At 35.5% G+C, this 21882-nt stretch overlaps 1 protein-coding gene across 1 annotated transcript in view; it reads right to left on the reverse strand.

Moving 5' to 3' along the window:
• Mtrex (Mtr4 exosome RNA helicase) overlaps positions 1-21882 on the reverse strand; it is a 57940-nt gene that overhangs the window by 23084 nt on the left and 12974 nt on the right. The window contains exons 6-19 of the mRNA XM_027401453.2: positions 21105-21279; positions 20072-20162; positions 17589-17713; positions 16501-16599; positions 15595-15697; positions 13445-13576; positions 11816-11895; positions 10267-10377; positions 8654-8755; positions 5574-5699; positions 4795-4945; positions 1569-1741; positions 1033-1101; positions 395-523 (exon numbers count right to left, since the gene is read on the reverse strand). Of these exons, the coding sequence (XP_027257254.1) occupies positions 395-523; positions 1033-1101; positions 1569-1741; positions 4795-4945; positions 5574-5699; positions 8654-8755; positions 10267-10377; positions 11816-11895; positions 13445-13576; positions 15595-15697; positions 16501-16599; positions 17589-17713; positions 20072-20162; positions 21105-21279 (1666 nt within the window). The remainder of the gene's footprint in view (positions 1-394; positions 524-1032; positions 1102-1568; positions 1742-4794; positions 4946-5573; positions 5700-8653; positions 8756-10266; positions 10378-11815; positions 11896-13444; positions 13577-15594; positions 15698-16500; positions 16600-17588; positions 17714-20071; positions 20163-21104; positions 21280-21882) is intronic.

Genomic DNA, 21882 nt, shown 5'->3' on the forward strand with positions numbered 1-21882 from the left:
TAGACTCCTAAATCATTAAAAAGTTCAATATTAAAATGTCTTTAAATATTGCCAGTTCTACATCCTATAATGAATTATTGATCCAAAGAAACAGTGGCAGATTTTACGTTGTAGAAATCAAGTTTATTATAACTTGTACCTCAGTGGCAGAACACTTGCCTAGCATGCACCATGCACAAGACCTTGAGAGCAAGGCCCAGTACTGGGAGAAAAACAACAAACCACACACAAACAAGTGAGTATTTCATATGGTAAGTGTCCTTTACATTAATTTTTTTTCTGTCTCTTTCTCTCACTATTTTGCCAAATGTCTTACATTTAACTGAAAGCTTATCTAATTAAATAACTTTAAGAAAGCTTATATAATAAATCTGAAGGTGAAAAGCTCACAAACCTGCATCTCTCCTTTCTCATCAGGTTTTGCTGGCTTTGCTGCCTCGGTAGCAGAATTTTTCAGGCTTTCTTTGCTACAGCGCAGGAGTACTTCCACCACATACAAAGGATCCAGTTCACCAGAATTAGGCTAGAAAAGCAGAGTTAAAAAGGCATATATGTTAGTTCTGTGTATGTGAACATTGCTTATTTTTTCAAAATTTCCCATTATTGCACATGCAGCTCAGTTAATGTTTAATTCATAAGGCTGTCTCTGATTCCCTCAAAGGAGTCTTGTGATGGCAAAGCACAGGAGTAACTCAGGTGCTTATTAATTCTAACTTACTATTATGACCATGACCACCTATGACATCAAATATCACTTGCAAATTTCTAATGAGTAGTGTGTAAAAATTAGAAAAGCAACAAAATCAGTAGTATCATAAATTTATCTCTATGAAATACAATATGATCCTGCTAATTTGTTAGAAGAGTGGCTAATCTTGAAATTGAGTCAGCCATAAGTCATGTGCTTGTTATTTTTATTATTTAGCTGTTGTAGGCAATAATCTGATGAACTCAAAGAGGAGAAACATAAACTTATGAAATTAGAATCTCTTATTAGGAAATCCCCATATCTCTTCAGGGGCAACAATTTACCTTAACATTTGACTTTTTTGAGAAATTCACTACTACTCCCCAGCCAAAATCATCTCCTTCATTTTTCACCTGAAAATAAAACAAGCAAAAAAAATAATGTTTATATCAAATATGCAATTGTAGTCTTCTATATCTAGCTACATTGTAGGCTAACAAGATTTTTAATTTTTCCTAATGTTTTTAAAAGATCACAAGGTATTAACTCTATAGTAAAACAAAACACCCAACACTAGAGCTGATTTCATCAGCTCTCAGAACTGCCACAATAGGAATCTCTCACCTGGAAAACAAATGTTAAACAGAACACTGTTTGTTCTGAGAATATCAAGCATTTTATACCTAATCATTTGAGATTTAAAACTAGCTAAAAAACCTTCATGTAAACACCTAAATTGGGACGATGTGAAACAGGTGAAATAACGGATCCTGATCACATCGTATAGCAGGAAACATTTTACCAATATAAACAACAGACTTCAATCAAAACATTTTAAGACATTGTAATATACAAATACTTTATACAGACTATGGCATACCTTTACTAGGCGACCTGGCTGTAGAAATGGTAAGCAGTATTTTGGCTTATGAATATATTCCTCAATCTCTTTTCCCAGCTTGGCAAGCTGCTGTCTAATCTTGTAATAGATGACTACATTTTCTTCATTGGGGATCACTATTTTATTATACTGCTCTTCCGAGTTCTTGACCTCTGTAAACAGAGCATAGATAAGGCTATGAGAAATACTACATAGCTCACATAAATTACAAAAAGACTATTTTTCTACTATGATTCTACAGAACATAGCTAGTCACTGAGATTCTATGTCTCCTATAGCCATTAGCCTCCTTGCTAAACTACTATCTACATTCTACTCCCTACTCTGCCTTTCTGGGGGTAAGCTTTCTCCCTAAAGCACTCCATTACGTTTTCATTCCAGTGTTAACTTATTTTTGCTATGGTGAAAAAAACATCACAGAGAATTTGTCACCATTATATAGTTCCAGACTTTGTAAAAACATATACTCCACTCACTTAAACATTTACAGTTGATGGATGTGTGCCCCTTCTTTTACTCTTCAGTTACTGTTCAAGGTGCTATTATATTCATGGACAGCCTTTGTTTGAACATGTTTCCACTCAACCGTGAGTGGAGTTTCTGTTGCAAATCTCCACTCAACCCAAGGAATTTTTAACAATCTTTTATAGTAACATACCATTTTGTTTGCCTTTTTAAAAGAGTACTGATCCCAGTGAGTGTGTAAGTGGTTATTTCTCAGCCATGATGCTCGGGATCCTACTATGTACTTTTTGCCATTTCTTTATGGTTTGCCATTACTTACTTTATTCACGTTTTGAAGAACTGGGGAATAAACCCAGGGCCTTTCACATGCTAGAAAAGTATCTGACCATTAAGCCACACCCCTAGCCCATTTGTCCATTTTTAAACTGAATTGTCTTTTGTTGAGTCTAAGAGTTTATTATACATTCTGGATCTAGATTTTTTTTTATTAGATAGAGGGTTTGTAAATATTTATCACATTTCTACCTTCTTCATAGTTTCAAGAACAAGTTTTTACTTTCATTGAAATCCAATTTACTAATGTATGTATTTGTTCATATCTAAGAAATCATTGTCAAATTCAATGTCAAACAGCTGTCTATGCTGTTTGAGTTCCAGGACCGGCTCCTAAGTTACACAGAGAAATCCTCTCTTGAAATAAAAAGATCCCTGGTATCCATGGCAGGCACTTCGGCAACCCCAGTGTTACAAATGGATCCCAGGGGTTTGCTGGTCAGACAAGCTAGCCGAAAATGACAAATCTTGCCTGAAAACTAAGGAAGGGACAGAAAGATGGCCCAGCAGATAAAGGTGTGTGCCACTAATTCTGATACACCCAACTTCAATTCCCTGCATAGTGACGTCAGCACATGGTGGGGTGAGAACTGACTTGTGCAAGTTGTCCTCTGAGTTCCATGTGCATGCCAGGACATGTGTACTCCACTGCCAAAACAAATAGAGTAATGGGGAAAAGAAGAAAAAAATGTAGGAGACAGTTCAATGAACAAGAAAGGTTCTTCCACATGTATGATGACCCAAGTTTAGATCTAGCATGGCCACTCATTGCCTGCAAACAGTGATATGGAAGAGAAACAGAAAGATCACTTCTGTGAAGTGATGAAGGCCACTGGCACAGCAAAAAGTAGTGTTCCAGGTTCAGTAAAAGACCTGTCTAAGGGGACAAAGATAAGAATGCTAAGAGGAAGACACCTGATGCCCACCTCTGGCCTCCACATGTACACCTATGTACAAATACATAGACACACCAAAACACCTCCAAGAAAAGTGAGCTGGGTGGTGGTGGCACACGCCTTTAATCCCAGCACTTGGGAGGCAGAGGTAGAGAGAGGTGGATCTCTGTGAGTTTGAGACCAGCCTGGTCTACAAGAGCTAGTTCCAGGACAGCCTCCAAAGCCACAGAGAAACCAGGTCTCGAAAAACCAAAAAAAGAATTAGATATTTTGAATCTACTCCATTCAAACCCAAATTAAAGCACTACTGTATTTTCTTAATCATTCACAAGACTATAGCATTCTTTTCATGTGTGTGTGTGTGTGTGTACATTATGTGCTTGTGTGTGTGTGAATGTGCAAAGGTACATGTGCAAATGAATGTATGTGTTTCTGGTGTGCATTCCACTAACGCTCTCCACTTTATTTTTTAAGACATGGATTCTTAATGAATACAGTACACCAATTAGCTAGACTCGTTGGCCAGTGAATACCAGGGATCCTCCTGCCTCTTATTCCATCCAGTACTAGGGTTACAATCATGTGCCACCACAATTAAAAAAGCAGAAACAAGCGCATCGACCTCAGATGCTATCTGGGAGGCCAGTACAAGACTGATCCAGACCCCTGAACATGGATGTCAATAAGGAGGCCTCTGTATTCCAGGGAGCCTCTGGAAGTGGATTAGCATTTTTCCCTGGTGTAAGAAGAGACTTTGAGAGCCCATCCCATGTGAAGGGATACACTCTGGCCCTGGACACATGGGGAAGAGCCCAGGCCCAGCACAGGAAGATTTGGTGGACTTTGCAGAGCCCCCGTTGAGGGCCCTACCCAGCCTGGGGAGTGGTAGGTGAATGGGGTGGGGGGGTAGGTTGGGAGTGGGGGAGGAGGGATGAGGATGAGGGGAGGGAGAGGGAGAAGGGACTTACATGTGAAACAAGCTTGTTCCCTAACTTGAACTAATAGGAAAAAAAAAAAAAAAAGCAGAAACAAAATCACCAAGGATGCTAGGATCCAAATTCAAGTCCCCATGCGTGTACAACAGACTCTCTACTGACTGAGCCATCTCCCCAGACTGGTATAGTATTCTTCATGAGACCAATATATTCAACTTATATATAAAATTTACATTGAGCTTATTGTTACATGATTACTCAAGGGCATGAATTTTTGAATGAAATATATATATTAAATAAATAATATGTATATACTAAAACCATGTTACACTGTGGTTGATCCAACTAGAAGAAAGCATCTTGTTAGAACTGTCTACATTTATTTTGAATGTTTCAGTCTACAAACCCAGAATTACAGTTCTACATTCTTTATCTTAATGACCAAGATTTGCTTTATTAGAAGAAAACAACAACAAAAAGAACAACAAAACAAACAAAACCCAAAAAGCAGGTGATCAAAACAACCAGTAAGGCAGTCAGTCACATGCAGTTGAACGAAAGAAATTTTGAACTTACTCTCTACTACTCCTGGAATTGCTCTATAATGCTGAAACTGGTAGAAGGATTTTTCCAGCATGTACTCGGGATTAATTTCTTCTACTCGTAGTAAGTTCAAAACCATGTTATAGGTCAGATGGAAAGCACTATTCAGGGGATCAGCTGAGCCCTTAAAGTAAAAGCATGACAATTTTGCACATTTCTGAAATAAATTTGCAAAAGACCTTTAATATGCTTAAAAATTTATCCTATACTAACAAATACAGGAATATATAAATTCTTTTTTCTTTTGGTGCACAAAGCAAAGTGATAACATGGTTAATCTCTTTAAAAGTAAAGGGTGAATAAAATCAGTAGGGATATAGTGGTTTAGAGACAGTATGTAAAATATGCTTAACTCTCTCTCCTTCCAAGCACAAAGCAAGATTGCATTTTTGGTCTCCCAGTGGGTAGGATCAATAAATATTGCAGAAAATGACAAATAGATCCTGCTGTAATCTAGCATTTAAGAGACAGACAAGAAATCAGGATGAGTTTGAAGCCAGCTTAAGACATAGCAAGTCTGAGGGTGGCCTATGCATCAGACCTTGCCTAAAACAAAACAAAAATTCCAGACTATCCAAAACTCACAATGAATGCCAATTAGATGGCTCAGAAGGGAATGGTGTTTGCCTTAAGTCTGAAGACCTAATTTCAATCCCTAGGATGCATGTGGTGGAAGAAATTGACTCCTGCATGCATTTAAAGTAGTCCCAAATGTATATTCCTAGAATCCTTAGAAAAGAACAGATTCTTACCTTAAGTAGTTGTTTTCCAATTGTTGGGCTCATCTTTTCATCTACCATAAGAATTACAATTCCTCTGTCATCCATTCCCCTCCTTCCAGCACGGCCAGACATCTGGATGTACTCACCAGAGGAAATCTGAATATGATAACATTTTCAAGTTTAGGAGAAAGTCTGGTTAAAAAAAATATATCCTGATATTTCCTCTTATTGTTGAATTCACAAATAATTTGCACATTTCATGAAACCATTTAAAAATGAACTTTTGGGAAAGTTAAGGCAAAACAGTGAAAAGCATATGAGAATCTCATGAAACATAAATTTTAGTTGTAAAATGACTTAACTATGCACTAAACCAACTGTCAATTTCTGAATGTCAGCTACCAGGAAATACTGACATAAAAAAATACCTTTCAGCTACATATTATGAAAAACAAACAAAAAAACCTAAACCAGGCAAACTTAAGTACACTAACTACAAAGCAAACTCAACAACTATAACTTCTTACTTGATTATAATAACTTCAAAACCTTCAAAAATTAAATTAATACGAAATTGCCCCTCCTCCCAAGGGAGTACAATTCTTGGCAGGTTTCTCTGGGGACTGGTAGATTCATTTATCAATAAGACCAATCTAGCCGGGAAGATCAGGCCTTTTGACATTACAAAGGTAAAGAAACTGACAACCCAAAATACTGGTACCCTGTTTGTTCAACATAGGCAGGTAGAGAAGCCTCTTACAGTTCAGATCCACCTGAACAACCAGCTGTGATTTCTGCACATGACTGTGAACTATACTCCTATAGAGAACGTCTAGATCTAGGCTGGTTTTTCCTAAACGTATGACTAAAGAAGAATTAAGAACCATTAATTTAGGAAGACATACTGATTGCCAAGGAACAAGAGGATTATCAGGAAAAAAAAGAACAAAAAGACTACCGATAAGATCAAATGTCTCAAGACAGCCCAGTAAAATCTGAGCAGAATCAAAAGGCATCATTACATTGCAGTATATCACACTAAATTTTATGATCGTGATCTTACAGGATCCATGACACAAAATTATTTCTTTTTGTATAGCACCCAACACATTAAAAATATTCTTTACATGTGCATGTGCTATGGGTTGTTATGACAAGTGCTTGTCTGGCCCTGAAAAAAAGTAAAGCTTTTGTACATGGTTCTAGGCCAATAAGCATAATTACTAAGTAAGTTACTACAGAAAGCAAGTGTGGCTACTGAACCACATGAGGATTATATAAAGTAACTAAAAAGCTTTTAAGGTCTACACACAGAACTATTGGCTCAGAGAAGTGCTACAATGCAACCAGACTCCTAGTCAAAGACTTCTGTTTTTTGCACATAATGGATTTTAGTGGTTCTCCCAGGGAAAATGGGTCTTCAGTAAGGATGTGGAAGGAGGAGACTAGTTAAATATTTTAATGTACCTGACTACAGGTCTTTTAAAACAGCATTGAGGACCACGTCAAGACACACTGAAGGGAGGAAGGTTTTAAAGCACTGGTTCTCGACCTTCCTCATACTGTAACCCTTTAATACAGTTCCTCATGTTGTGGTGACGCCCAACCATAAAATTATTTCATTGCTACTTTATTACTGTAATCCTGCTACTGTTAGTTTTCCAATGGTCATGGTCTTAAAAAAACCCAGTGAAAGGGTCGTGCAAACCCAAGTACGGTTGCAATCCATAAGTTGAGAACCATTGTTTTAAAGCACAGCATTGAAACACTGCTATTATTCCTCCCAAGATTTCATAAATTTGTAGGTATGGATGACAGTATTTGGAAATGATGGGAGAATTCAATCTGGCCTGGGGTTCAAGTTTGCAAGTATGAGACAATGTTATTGTGTTATGTGTCTTACTCTGATACATATACTGGCTTAATAATATTGTTAATTTCTGGAAGGATTGCTAATTTATTATCACTTCTTTTTCAAACCCAACAGCACTTCACTGCCTGACTGACAAATACTACTCCACCACTGTTTATTTACTTTTTTATTTACTTGTATGGGCATTTTACCTACATGTATGTCTGTGCACCATGTTTAAACAATACACTGCCCACAGATGTCAGAAGAATATCTGGAACTGGAGTCACAGACAGATGTTAGCCACCATGTGGTTGCTGAGAATTGAACCTGGGTCCTCTAGAAGAGCAGGAAGTGCTCTTAACTGCTGAACCATCTCTCCAGCTAGCCTCTGTCTTCTGTTCTTATGCTGTACCTTTCCTATACATATTTGTTAGACAGACATCAAGGTGAAATTATTATTTTTTGTTTGAGGAATGGTCTACCCCTTCCTGTGTGGCCTAGAACTCACTAGTATAGATGAGGTATATACATTCTTACATTCCAAGTGCTGAGCCTACAGGTGTGAGCCACCATACAAAGCTCCAGCTTGTTTTTACTTTAGGACCCGAGTATCTATTATCACTCTACTTCTCATCTTAAGCTTGGTAACCACTGCTAAACGGGATATTTCCCTTGAGATTAGATTTATCCTTTACTCCAATTCTATGTTTCAGCCACACTCTCAACTTTCCTTCCTTCTTGAGAAGAAGACATGTATAAACTGTTGTGGTCCTCTAGTCTAAAAGGTGAAGGGGTAATTACAAGTATAACTACAGTCATTGCAGTGGGAGTGCTTTAAATAACTTCATAAATCATTGGCACCCTATCTGTAAAACCTGCCATCTGAAGGAAAGCTGACTGAGGGGGTAGGGACAAATTAAAAGGATCTAAGGTTCACTATTGATGGACCTTTTTTCTTAACAAGCTTGGGAATAGAAGTACTTGAGATTTTAAGATATTTGCACATACCCTATTGAGCATCACTTGTCTGAAAATCTAAAATCTGATATGTCTCAAATTCCAATACTTTTTTGAGACATTATATTAGTGTTCAAGTTCTAGACTTTGAAGTAGTTTGGATTTTCAGATTAGACAAACTCCACTTACATCTGAAGCTCTTAAACATTTGGAACTAAAAACCTCAATGATATGATCCAAAGTAATGTGAGATAAAATGAAGATTAGTTGTTATTTTTAAATACAATTAATTACTTACCCATCTAAAATCTTTCCCATCAAATTTACGGGCATTTGTAAATAAAACAGTTCTAGCTGGCATATTAATTCCCATAGCAAAAGTCTCTGTGGCAAATAAGGCCTAAATAAACAAGCAATTATATAATTAGTTAATAGATTTTAAGGTAAAAACTGTCATATTTCAATTATAAATAAACCTAGCATTAATTTTTAAACTTAGTTCTTTAATGATGTTTTATAAACATAAGTGACAAGATGAATTCTAGATCTATTAAATAATAGATATCCCATAATATAACATTACACAATATGAGAGACACAATGATTGAATCATAGATAATATTACATAATGACATTGCATAATAGACATCACTATTAAATAACATTTAATTTCCTTTACACTTGTCAAATTATTAATCCAGGGAAATTAATCTTTCTTACATCCTAGTGCAAGTAAATGGAGAGAACTCCACTGGACTAAAGGACAAAGATGAGGCAGTAGAGTATCTTTCTAAGCACAGTCAATTTTCCTGGCTTTTTCAATGATAATGAACTAGTTTTGAACATGCTTCACAATTAGGTTTCTAGAGCAGTACAGACTCATGACCACTGAATTCTAAGCCTTTACCAACAAAAACATTTGGTTATAAGTCAATAATGTATTAAATATTCATCAAGAGGAAAGATAATACTATATCAACTCAAAAGAATTCTAGTCATTAAAAAATGAACCATACGTAAGCCAAAACGACAACAAAAATGACAATGCAAAAAAAGTCATGTAATATTTGAATGTATGCTAGTGAATATTTCTGGGAAAGGGGCAAGATGAACTTTCTCCTTTTATTTTACTTATAACTATTTTACTTGAATTCAATAACCTGTAATTATCACTCACACTCTTGAAAAATGACCCATTAATGGATCTACAGAAGAGCATCAACAAGGAATTACTAGGATCTGGGTGTAAATACTAGCATTTCATTAAAACATTTATCTTAAATGTTCTTCATAAGGCTGCGAACTCTCAGGATAAAACACACAGCAGTGCTTATACTCTGAAGTTGTTTCCCATTTCAAATATCCCACTTCTGAATATAGGCATCAGTAAGTTTTTTTTTTTTTTAAAGATCAAACTAGATTCCCACTGAGTTCAATTGAACATCTTAAAACAACTCATCTAAACTAACCCTGTAATCAATCATGTATGAGGGAGATGAGCAGTTAGTTACCCAGTCAACTCAAGTCTAATACCACATTCTGCACAACTGTACTACAGTCAGGTGGTGTCACTTACATAAGAAACTAAACTTTTTCTATGTACACCCCAACTTTGTAACAGTGAACGGGCACAAAAAAAAAGGCAAAGCAGGAGGACTGCTGCTAGAGGACAGCCTGGATACACAGTAAGACACTGTGTCAGACAAAAATGAGAGAAGACAAGATCCCAAAGATCTCCCAATAAAGACTGGGTGGTGGAATGCTGGCCAAACACAGAAAGAACCTGGATTTGGCCTCCAGCAAAGTAAAAATCAAACAACAACAATAGACCTGCCTGTAACAATGGTCACTAGAACTTATGTTGTTCATACAACAGAACTTAAAACATTAAAAAACAAAACAAAACAATACCTTTATCAATCCTTCAGAAAAGAGAATTTCTATAGTTTCCTTCAAAATAGGAAGTAAACCACCATGGTGAATACCAATCCCCCGTTTCAAAAGAGGAAGTACGTGCTCAACCTGTAATTTTGGGATAATGTTTATGTTATAAGGAAAAAAGAATTTAAAATGTTAAATTTTTAAAAATGGGTAACTAAAGAAGAAAACATTTATATTTAAAGAAACTTGTAAAAAAACTTTCCCAGATTAAAGTAAAACCAAACCCATATGCCCACATATTAAACTAGAAATACAACTATGGCCTAGCTTTAACATGATAACCATGTTCAAATACATACAAGTATTTTGTTCCTCAAAATTGTAAACTTTGTAAGTTCTAACTTTATCTCCTACACAAAAGTCTAGGCTGTGACAGCAGAGTCTGTCTGTAAATTGGTATGGAGGTTTACAGTTACAGTCCTAACTCTTCCAGAGGCTGAGGCAGTAATCCCTTATCAATCAATAAACAATCTTGGCAGTTCAAACTCTAACCATGGAAAATTAACCTATAAAATGTATTTCCTTTAAAATCAAAAGAATAACTGATGAGTACATCCTCATTAATGCTGTCAAACCCACATTATAACTATTTTAGAATAAAATGCTCCAAGCCATGGAGCAGCTATTCAATAATCATCATGCACCTGGGAAGGAAAAGTATTTTAAAATTTTCTAAGTTAAAATACCATTTTAAATTTCAAGAAACATGCCCCTGTAATTGTAGGGTAACCTACCCTCTACAAACCAAAACATTCATTTGTAGAACACAGCATAACCTTCAAACTTTTCCTTTTGCCTCAATCTAACTTTCACAAACTACCATAGTCAAAAATAGTAGTTTTGTACTCTGGATGAACAGTAAAATCATATGGAGGAATCTTCTAAAGATTTTAGCTAGCAACAGAGATTCAAAGTAGACTAATAAAGTCAAAATCCCTGCAAGTGGCACCTAAGTGTCAGCATATTTTATCTGTCTAATCAATTCCAACAGTGAAAGAGAAAGTATGAACTAGATTAAAGCAAAGCAGATGTTCATTTCTTTTCTTTATTTTTATTTTATTTATTTATTTATTTTTTGAGGCAGTTTCTCTGTGTAATATTCCTAGCTGTCCTGGAAGTCACTCTGTAGACTAGGATGGCCTCGAACTCATAGATGTGCCTGCCTCTGTCTACCAAGTGCTGGGATTAAAGGCATATACCACCTTAAAGAATACATAATTTCATAAATTTCATACTCTCTTGTTTCAGTATTCTTATAAACTGAGAAATGACTTAAAAATCAAGAATAAAATTTTTGTTAGACAGGAATATAAGAAGTAATTTCTAGATTATGTTATGTTCTCTCTTAAAATTCCTCCAGGCAGCAAATATTGCTTGGCACTCTTCAGCAGCTTGAAACGTGTATGAAGGTGTTTGAGAGCATAGGCCAACATATGCTACAGTGCAATACAATAAGTAACTAAGAGTTAATACCCACTATCTGTTAAAAATCCATACATACTTACTGACACTGACTCACCTGAGGGAGCTTTTTATCTTCATCAGACAAACAGTCAATTGCATTACTGAACACTTCTTCAACCATCTTCTTTTCTTCATCTAAGAGAAAAATTGAAGGGCACATAAATATTAAAATGAGTTAGTGATACCAGGCAGTGGTGGCACATGTCACATGCCTTTAATCCCAGTACTTGTGAGGCAGAGGTAGGTGGATCTCTGAGTTCAAAGCTAGCCTAGTCTATAATGTGAGTTCCAGAACATCCAGGGCTATTTCAGACAAACACCGTATCAAAAAACCAGAAAAAGGAAAAAAAAAAAAAAAAAAAAAAAAAGCCAGTGATAGTAAACTTCACTCATTAAAAAGAGTAAGACTATACAAAGCTAAAGAATCAGTAATTTTTTAAGCAACCCACCATATAACAAAATTTACTGTCCTTGAAATACATTCAGCGGTCTTAAAGAAAAAGTTAATAAAAATAGTAACAATTTTAAGAGGCTAAGGCAAGAGTCCTGCCATGAATTCCAGGCCAGCTAGGGCTTTAGTAACAATAACTATACCAAAATGACTCAGAGGCAACATTAAATTCTAGTATGTACAAGTTCTTACCCACCTGTTACTACTCTGAGGTAACAGAGGCTAAGTGTAAAACAGCACCATACTTAACTGTAGAGTAACAATCCCAAAGCTGATATTGTTAGTGATTACATTTCTTTCTTTACTGTGTCTATCAAATATCAGTCTCAAAATATATTTGTTAAATTAATCACTATATAGCCCTGAGTACTCACAACTGAGTACTAACAACTGGTGAGTATGATGCTGCAAGTTATAAGCAAAGCAATTTACCTGCCATCTCATTTTTACCCAAGGAAAAGATTTTAAAGCACATAAAGAAAATAGGAAAGCTAAGTTTTTGTTTTGTTTTGAGGCAATGTCTACTATGCTGCCCATTCAGTCCTCCTGCCTCAGCTTCCCAAGTGTTGGGTGTACAAGCATGCATCTCCACACCCAAATTCAACTAAAATTAATTTTGGGTTACTCAAGATTTCTTATTATATTTATTATTTAAGTTACATACACAATAGGCAGAGCTGAATAACCCTTGGACTGGCAGTCTTGGCTAGGGTATGCTATTATCCAGCAGTATAACTTTAAGTGAGGTATATATACAGTGACTATGCATTTGCTAAATGTTTTAAGAAATTCAGCAGATTTGAGGCAAAGAACAGGTATAGATTGCTATAAGAATGAAGGATGATGCTTTCGATAAATTATTCTAACCAAGAGACCTACCTTTAATGAATCAGAGACAGGTGAAAAATAATTGCATTTAGAACAATAAAGTCCAAGAAGATATGACTGTAATGGTTCTCAGTAATGTTATCTGGCTTTAATATAGAGCTATGTAGCTATATCTTCCAATAAACTAGAGGAGGGCCAAGGATTTAGCTTTTTGGTATAGTGCTTACCCAGCATGCACTAGACCCAAATGAGTAGGAGAGGGAAGAAAGTGAGAGAATCTTATGAAGTTTTTACAGAGGTGCTGACTACATACTATTTTTATGATTATAATCAAACTGCATATACTAGTATTATACAGATGTATGACCAACACAACATTAAAACCATGTGGAAGTTATGTAATACCTGTGTTGAAATCTAATTTAGTCATCTGAAGAGCATATGCTTCACAATCTTTCTTACTAAAACTGAAAATAATCACAGGTTGAAAATTCCTTTCCATAATCATCTTCACAATCTTGAACACATTTGATGGACCTGCAAACGGTAAATAAACCACACCCCAAATTAACTCAAAATAGACAATAGACTTAAATATAACTAAAAAATAATAAAAATAAATCCTCTAATAAAAAATAACAAATATCTTCATGATCAGCCAAGCATGGGTGGTACACGCCTTTAATAGTAGCATTCAGGAGACAGAGGCAGGTGAATCTCTGTGAGCTCAAGGCCAGCCTGGTCTACATAGTGCGTTCCAGAACAGCCAGTGCTACGCCGAGAAAACTTGACTTGAAAAAACAAAAAAAAGAGGTCTTCACAATCTCAATTAGACAGAGCATTCTTGGCTCTGACATGAGAAGTAGAAGCAATTATGACAAAGAAAAAAAAACAGGTGAAACTAGATTTCACCAATATAAAAAACTCTGTGTTTTAACAGATAAGAGCAGCAAGTGAAAACCAACCCCAGTCTACCATGATATGAAATAAAAAAAACCTCAAGTTATATCTACTTGATATAGGTCTACCCAGAACTATATAATTCTATAAGAACTTTTATAATTCAACAAAGACAATCCAATTCAAAGTCAGACAACGGAGATGCTGAAGAAATGGCTCAGCAGCTAAGATTAACCCTTGTTACTTAATTACGAGGACCAGAGTTGGGATTCCAGCTCTTATGACAAATGGCTCACAAACATCTATAACTAGCTCCAAGAGACCCAACACCCTTTTCTAGCCTCCAAAGGCACAAATACACAAATACATATACATATAAGATAAATTTAAAATGAAAAACAACATGAAAATGGTGGTGCATGCCTTTAATTTCAGCACTTAGGAGGCAGAGGCAGGCAGATCTCTGTGAATTCGAGGCTAACTTGGTCTACAGAGCAAGTACCGGGACAGCCAGGACTGTTACACAAAAAACCCTGTCTTAAAAAACCAACAAACAAAAACTTCTAAATGGACAAAGGATTTTATAACAGATATTTATCCCATACTGTTTATCCCATATTTATCCCAAAAGTACACGGTAAGAAGTTATCAGTGACTACAGGAGACAGATGAAGAGAACACTGAAAGACCACGTCATTTTCACTAGAAACATTATAAGGAGCATAATATATGCATCTAATCAAATAGATACATACTATGTATCAGCTTAGATGTTCAAGAAAATGATACTCGGATACACTCCTCAGAGGAATAGCATGAAGAATGCCAAATGGTATAGCTACTTTGGTAAATAATTCGTCAGTAATCAAAAGGTTAGACTTGCCATATGATTCATCCCTTCTCCTAGATACCTACACAGAAAAAAGAAAACACATATTCCCACAAAAACTTGTGGCACAAGACAAATGCTGATGGCATTATTCATAATCAACAACAACAAAAAAAAGAGGCAACTCCATATCCATATCATATCCACTCAAATAATGTATTCTCATAACAAATTATTTGGTCACATAGACACATAATATAATTATGGATCTTCTTTCACTCAAAGGAGTCAGCTACAAAAGACCATAGGATTTTACTTTTATGAGACATTCAGAAAGGGCAAATCCACAGAGACAGAAAAAAGACTAGGGATGAACTAAGTCTGTAGTATAAGGAGAAAAAAGCATGAAGGATGACTGCTAATGCACACGGTTTTGAGAGAGGAGTTAATAAAAATGCTTTAGAATTATATAGTAGAGACAGTTGTGCAGTTCTATGAATATACTAAAAATTATCAAGATGCATATTTAAAACTAGTGAATTTCATGTTATGTAAATTTAAAGGTGACTGTGGCAATGGTGTTATCATGTTAATACACCCAAACCCACTAATTACTCACTTTATGTGGGTAAACTGTACACTATACATATTACATTTAACTTAATGCCATGTTAAAAAAAAAAAAAAACAGATCGCCCTTTATTCATCCAATTTTGTCATCTTTGCATAGCTTCCTGAAAAAACATCAAATAAAAGACAAAATAGAGTAATTTAGCTATTCAATATACATGTACAACTCCTGTCTAAAAACTAAGTTCCAAATTACCTTTTGTTCCTCCTTTCCGGCCCTTCTGGTCACCTTTGGCCAAATCACCTGCATCCCGAAGCACTTGCATTGCAGTGTTAAAATTATCTTCTCTGAAGTCACCCTAGAATTATATTTTCTTTCATGTAACTTTACAAACATATAATCAAGGTTGGAGAGATGATTCATGGGTTAAAAGTGTTGGTGTACTTGCAGAGGTTTAGTTTCTAGAACCAACATGGTGGCTCACAAATATTTATCCATAATTCAAACATTTCTTAAACACAAAGTTTCTCCAAAGAAAACTTTCTTTTATTTTTTATTTTTCGAGTCAGGGTTTGTGTGTGTAGCTTTGTAGAACAGGCTGGCCTTGAACTCACAGAAATCCACCTGCCTCTGCCTCCCAAGTGCTGGGATTAAAGGCATGCGCCACAGCCTGGCCAAAGAAAAAAACTTTAATGCCACAATAATTATAACAAAAGTAACTTAAAAATAAGTGGCCTGTGATAACAACATGTGATAAAGGAGAACTAAAACTGGGAAACAAAACATTTCTAGAGCCCTTGATTCTCCAGGCATTTCAAATATTGAGAATGGAAGAAAGTAAATTCATGCATTAGAAGAAAGTCTTGGACACAATTTGTTTTTAAACCACCATCTCACTAATTTGACCTCAAAGTCCTGGAAACAAGTGACCTTCCTATCTGAGCTTCCCAAACATGCAGCTGAGTACCACCACAACTTCATCAAATACAGTATCTAAAATAAGAATACTTTAAAAAAAACATTTTTGAAGAGTTAAGTATTTAAGACTATAAAAAATATGTCTGTGTGGCGAGGACAGTAAATATTTTTCTCCAGCTCAAAATTGAGGGAAAGCAACATATAAAAGATGACATTACATAGACATATGACTTATTCCCTTACATTTTCGTCGACCACAAGGTGAAGGCCATCTCCCCCTGCTGGAAATATGTAATGTTGCAACGGAGTAGGTCGATAATCAGTATAAATTACATGACAGGGCTATGAAAATAAAAAATAAAAGAGAATTTCATTTCTTCAAGGCAAAAATGTGTATTTGATCCATTCAACAAAAATTTAACTCTTTCAAAAAACCAGGCAAGTGAAAAAAAAAGGGGGGGGGGAACAACACAGATCTATTCATACTATCACCTTCGTAATATATTAGAAAGTGATACTTTTCTAATCAAGACAAACATTATCTGAACTTCCATCATCCATTAGCTCATCCTAGAGTCCTGTAATTGCAGCCAACAATGCCTCTTGTTATAGAGGCCTAATATGATGATGCAAGGCATCCCTGATATACAGAAACAAAACAAAACTCTTGTAGCACAGAGGCTTTTAAAGACAGCAGAGAGATCACTGGGAGATTCATTGGGCTTCCATTTCACAGAAGCAACAGAGAAGAGGAATGTGACTGGACAGCTTATACATAAAAGTTTGTGAAGGTAACAGTGTGAAACAAGTGCAGAAAAATAGAGCCAATCTTCTGTTCGACACTCATAAACAAGTACTTGATGCAAGTCTTACACAGACATTAAAGTACGAGCAATTCAAAGTAGAAACAGTGAATGCCAAGTGTGAACATATTTACATAAGAACTACCAAGTCAAATGTTCAAGAGATGAGTATGTTTTTCTGGCCTAAGACCTTAAAAACAACCCTTTACTGTGTATTTATAACTCACTGTCAAGAGTAAATGTATTACATTATTTTCAATCTTGGCAGCTCATCAGGATTAACTTGGAAAATTAGATTCCAAAGCCCAACTCTTAGAAGCTTAGCTATACTAGATTGTAGATGGAACTCAGAAATGACAATTTCTAATTAGTCCACTCATTTTGATAAGCTGCTAGACTTAAGAAGCAGATTCACATCATACTATATTCTTTATCCTTAAGAGCAACGGAAAATGTTTAAGGGTATGGCAAGCTCCAATCGGCAACATTTTTAAATAATGAAAACATGAAAAGTATGTATGAAAGTACCTGTTTATGTAGGTGGCAAATCCATTCAGCAAACTGTCGTGCATTTGGAATAGTAGCCGAAAGAAAGACATAATGGACATTATCTGGCAGCAAAATAATAGTTTCTTCCCATACTACACCACGCTCTGAGAAACACAAATGTGGTTTGGAATTGAGTGTTAGCTAAGTGATAGTATCTAAAATTGTTTTCTCTTAGGCTTACTAATTGGACTTGCAAACCACTTAAACATGCATTATTTTTGGCCACAGACTCTAACTGAAACCTACCTCAGGTTTGGAATCTACAGAGCTGATAGAACAGGAAGCCACTGCATGCAGAATGGACTCTGAAAAAGCAGGCCCAGACTGTATGCTTTCAAAAACAAACAAGAGCCCCGTACCAAGGCAACGAATAGTATCCCACTTCAGAGAAGCAGAGGTTAATGATGCCCAGGACATTACAGAAACACATTTGAAAGATATACTATCCCTATTCCATATGGCATGTTACCTAAACCACCCTCATGACCCCCTGGAAACAAAAGATGGATCTGATGAATAGTAGATCTAAAATGGTTACAGCTGTTAAAATGTCCTAGTAACATTAAATCTATCTCTAAATTACAATATTCATTACTTGTTTTATAATAGATAATAAGTATCAAAATACTTTTTAAAGTATCAATGACTTGAAAATACATAGTTGGCCTTTTAATACAGTTTCAAAGTTTTGAATACATAGTTTAAAAAAGCAATGGCTCTTTGTTCCATGTAATTTTTTTTCCTGTTTGCATCTGAATATTGATTTTAATAAATAATCAACTTTTTTAGAACTTACACAGTATTATATTTTCCTTTTAATCACAATTACATTTGCTTATCATATGATTTGGGTAAGATTCTATATAGTACTCTGCTTTATTTGTGTTGTGTGTGTGCTTAAGCATGCACGTGCCATGGCATTTGTTTAGGTGTTAGAAGACAACTTAAGAGTCAGTTGTCTCAGCTGGGCATGGTGGTTCATGCCTTTAATCCCAACACTCAGGAAGCAAAGGCAGGTGGATCTTCGTGAGTTCGAGGCCTGCCTGGTCTACAAAGCAAGTTCCAGGATAGCCAAGGGTACACAAGGAAACCCTGCCTTGGAAAACCAAAGAAAAAGAGTCAGTTGTCTCCTAGTATGTAGGTACTGGAATTGATCTCAGGTTGTCAGTATTAGTGGCAAGAGCCTTAATCCACTAGCTGACCAGGAACCCATTATTTTTAAAGCAAATAGAAAATGTGTTCAGGAGTATCTGTATGAATTTGGCAAAGGTAAGTGATGATGTTTTCTTACATCATGAACATATAGATCAGCAGTTCTCAACCTATGGGGCCATGACCCCAGGGGGATACATATCAGATAGTTACATTGCAATTCCTAACAGCAGAAAAATTCTAGTTATGATGTAGCAATCAAATAATTTTATGGTTGGGGGTCATTACAACATGAAGAACTGTATTAAAGGGATGCAGCATTAGGAAGGTTGAGAACCACTAATATAGACTAATTCAGTTCTTTAAATAAAACTCAGTCTTACTTTAGTTGTGTACATATAAAACATTAGCTTTTAAGTGTCAACTTTGCTGGTATACCCCAAATTGCAACTACATTTATTTCTTTAATTACAGTAGAGTAACAGTCTAAGGAAAAATACATTTATAGCAGTTTTATTTTACTAATTTATTTCATACCTACCTTATTTCTCTTTTACAAATATGCATTCATAGGTTTTTAAGACTAACTTAACTTAAAAATTACTGTTACCTTTGTAAACTAGAAGTTCTATAAATTTCTTCACATTAAATAATTACTGAGAACTGAGTGGTGGTGGTGCACGCCTTTATTGCCAGCACTCGGGAGGCAGAGGCAGAGGCAGAGGCGGAGGCGGAGGCAGAGGCAGAGGCAGAGGCAGAGGCAGGTGGATTTTTATGAGTTCAAGGCCAGCCTGATCTAACAGAGCTAGTTCCAGGACTGCCAGGGTCACACAAAGAAACCTTCTCGGAAACCAAAATAAATAAATAGACAAATGAACAAATAAATAAATAAACAGTTACTGAGCTTCTTATGTAGGGGAGGAGAGCAAGGTATGTAGCCTACACTCCCACTGACCTCATTCCTTCCTACCTCGGCCTCCCCCATCTTCCTGTCTCAGCTTCCAAAGTGCTGGTGTTATACTCATGCACCATGTCTGGCTTACTGAGTTCTATGTAAAAGCAAGCTACTTTTTGATTCCATTAACTTTATTGTATATAATTTTACCCAACAAACACTACTTAAGGAAGTAAACTTTAATTAAGTCCTACTGAGAATATTTTATGATGTTATCCACAATTTGAATATGTAATAGTATACTAGAATTATAGACACAAGAGAACTGAAATTAATCCAAAAAACCATAATCCAAATTATTAATGGTATTTGTAAGAGTAATGCATGGCATCTATCTTAACACTGCAAAAAATACCTGAATCTCTCATGTAATGAATTTCATCAAATATGACCCAAGCAACTTCTCGCATAACTTCAGAACCTCTATACAGCATACTTCTCAAAATCTAAAAGGGGAAAACAGATTTAGCAGGACTTTAATGTGACATCCAATACTTAGACAAATACTGTTTTTTTCCAACAAAGAATTTTTGATACCTTTGTTATGTGGATACATTAAATATCATAAAGCTATATATCTTTGGCTTCTCAATATATATAACCAGATATCCAAAGATACTATTCTCATATATACTCTTGTTTATTTGGAATATGAGGCCAACGTCCTCTATATAACATCTTCCTGAGAGCCACACTATGAAAGCATGTATAAAAGTCCTAAAAAGGAGCTGGTGAGATGGCTCAGGGGGAACTAAATTCAATCCCTGAAAATCAACACATAAAGATGAAGGGAGAGAACTGACTCCACAATGCTCTCCTCACCTTGACACGTGCACTGCGGCACATGTGCCCCCCTATGTACCATACGCAGAAATACATACATACATATATACAATTTTTAAATACCAACTACAGTAGAGATAATCACATCCAAATCATGTTATATGCAAAACTTAAGTGATTAGAAAAAGCTAAGTATAATAGTGAGTATATACATTTTAAAGTTGATTGTTTACCTACTTATTGTAATACGCAGGCACAAAAGTAAAAAAAGCAAAACAAAACAAAATGATACATTGTACAAAACAATGTACTCAAATCCTTGAAACTACATATGAAAAAAATCAATATTTTCAAGTTGCAGTAATAACAAACTATTAAAAATACTTTTAGAGGTATCTATGTTTTATCAGAAGTGATAAATATTAATTCAGAGATATATTCAATGCTGCTAGGGCACTTCACAATATTATGCCCTTCTTAAACAAATCTATTCACAAATAATTATTACATTTTTATCTGAAAAAAGCAGCCTCTAAACCATCCAGTATTGTGCTGGATAGATACACTGACTAAACTTCAAGGGAATGAGGCACAAGATAAATCACCTCTGTAGTCATAACAAGACAAGATGCTGTAGGATTAATAGTAACATCTCCAGTCATCAGACCAACATCTTGAAACTCTTCATACATTTCACGGTATTTCTGGTTACTGAGAGCCTTAATTGGGCTGGTAAATATTACACGCTGCTTTTCCCTTAAAGCCAACGCAATAGCATACCTAAAAATATAAACAATAAATAAGACGTCAAGTTTGGAAAGCATTCGTCCAAATCTATTTACTATAAATTATTACACTATAATCATGATTTATCTGAAATGAAGTAGTCTAAATGAGCAAGGACTTTTTAACTCCAGTCACTCGGAGTTAAAACAATTGGTAATCAGTGGATACCCTATTTCTTGCTAGAAAAGGCTTTGGTTCTACTGATAGGCATCCAAAAGTACATCACATCTGTCCATTCATTTATACATACACAGACTACAATTAAGAAAATTACCGAAATGGGTGAATTTTTCTTCTACAGTCTCAAAGTGAGTTAATCCACATAAGCTCTTTTTCTTCATGTAATATTTAACAAATCATTTCTTTGCTTATCAGGTTCTGTTTATCAAAAAGTTCCTGGGTATTAGTGGAATTGAATACAATGGTATTGTTTGCTTTAAATACACAGTTTAGTATTGAACTACAGATCACGAAATTAAGATTTAAGAGAAAAGATTTAGGCAGAGGCTTTTTAAAGATATAGTTCCTGCACAAAGTATGCTTATCACACCAGTCATCTTCTAAATTATAAAGGAGAAATTTGATAAAATTAAGAAT

Source organism: Cricetulus griseus, chromosome 2 (genome assembly GCF_003668045.3).
Source record: "Cricetulus griseus strain 17A/GY chromosome 2, alternate assembly CriGri-PICRH-1.0, whole genome shotgun sequence".
Classification (NCBI taxonomy): Eukaryota; Metazoa; Chordata; class Mammalia; order Rodentia; family Cricetidae; genus Cricetulus; species Cricetulus griseus.